General features: G+C 52.1%; 1 protein-coding gene across 1 annotated transcript; it reads right to left on the bottom strand.

The window, feature by feature from the left end:
* Positions 1-355: 355 nt before the first annotated feature.
* Positions 356-1028, bottom strand: LOC123135795 (histone H3.2-like). Its single transcript, XM_044555007.1, has one exon. It carries the CDS (start codon positions 975-977, stop codon positions 567-569), a length of 411 nt encoding a protein of 136 aa, XP_044410942.1. The 5' UTR covers positions 978-1028; the 3' UTR covers positions 356-566.
* Positions 1029-1596: the final 568 nt, after the last annotated feature.

Raw genomic sequence — 1596 nt, 5'->3', positions numbered from 1 at the left:
GACCAAGCCACCAATGAATAATGAACACTGGTGATGAAATACAGCAAATGCAACGGTTCAGATTTCAGAATAACACCAAGACGTTCAGTATACAGTACTGCAAGGAATTTCAGAGACTTCAGTTGCAATAGTTGTCAAACAAAAATACCAGTCCACCAAACTTCAAAGTATACTAATTGTGACAGTAGCATGACAGGGGAGCAACGAAGCATGACATTAGATCAAACGAACTGAATTTTTGGTTGGGAATTTAGGCTTCAATTCCAAGAAAGTATTGAGCAACACCATGTATGAAGAAAAGAAACCAGTCGTTGATTTTCCAGGTTTACAAACAACAAAAGCAGAAAATGGAGAGAGATCTGGTAGACAACTTTCATTCAGATTGCTGATGACAACAAGATGGTAACATCAGACGCTACAACATAACATTAGCTGGAACGAGGAATCTTCCTACCACGACACCAGATCAGTTCACCACGCAACACATGCTGAGAAGAAGAAGCTAACAACAAGATCTCTACACCTGCAGATCAGAGTACAGACACTGGGAAGGAAGCAGACGAATCTTAGGTCCTCTCGCCCCTGATGCGGCGCGCGAGCTGGATGTCCTTGGGCATGATGGTGACGCGCTTGGCGTGGATGGCGCAGAGGTTGGTGTCCTCGAAGAGGCCCACTAGGTACGCCTCGGCGGCCTCCTGCAGCGCGGAGACGGCGGAGCTCTGGAAGCGGAGGTCGGTCTTGAAGTCCTGCGCGATCTCCCGCACCAGGCGCTGGAAGGGCAGCTTGCGGATGAGCAGCTCGGTGCTCTTCTGGTACTTGCGGATCTCCCGGAGCGCCACGGTGCCCGGGCGGAAGCGGTGCGGCTTCTTGACGCCGCCGGTGGCCGGGGCCGACTTGCGCGCCGCCTTGGTGGCCAGCTGCTTCCGCGGCGCCTTGCCGCCGGTGGACTTCCTCGCCGTCTGCTTCGTGCGGGCCATCGGGGTTTGTTTGGTGGATTGGTTGGGAGGAAGATTGGGGATTGGAGTGGATGGAGAATGGAGCCTGTTCAGGGAGCGTTTTAAGGAGAAGACGGGTGGGCGCGGGCGGGCCTGGCCAAATTTCGGCGCGCTGTGTTTCGGGAAGGGGGGGCGAGTTTGGATCGTTGGATCTGCTAGCTGTGACAGGGCGACGGGATGAATACTCACAGGAGCGGCCTCGCTGGTTCCTTCCTTCATCTGGCTAGCTTGAAAAGCATCCTTATTGAGATCAATTTTTTCAGCATCTTCCTTTTGACTACTTGCAATGAAGTATAGCGGCTCCAGTAGCTCATCGCTCATCATACCAAATGTATCGGAACAAGGCGGCGGCTGGGAGGCGGGAAGACCGGGAGAGAATGAGAGAGTGATTTTGTAGAGAATGGAAGAGTGGTGTTGTACTTGGGGGGGGGGGGGGGGGGGGGGGGGGGAGTGAACTGAAGACGCCGCTGGACTCTTGTGTCACCGCACGAGTGTTTTGTCACGGCAATTCAATGTGAAGACAAGATGAATAATTTGAACGTTGTATACTAGTACTATTGTACTACTTACTAGTCGTATTTAGTGTTACATTTTAACCATA

The sequence above is a fragment of the Triticum aestivum genome, chromosome 6B (assembly GCF_018294505.1).
Source record: "Triticum aestivum cultivar Chinese Spring chromosome 6B, IWGSC CS RefSeq v2.1, whole genome shotgun sequence".
Lineage (NCBI taxonomy): Eukaryota > Viridiplantae > Streptophyta > Magnoliopsida > Poales > Poaceae > Triticum > Triticum aestivum.
This window is presented reverse-complemented; position numbering and strand designations above follow the sequence as displayed.

What these genes read in the sequence shown, in the direction of transcription:
- LOC123135795 (XM_044555007.1), bottom strand. Translation starts at nt 977, where the DNA reads ATGGCCCGCACGAAGCAGACGGCGAGGAAGTCCACCGGCGGCAAGGCG.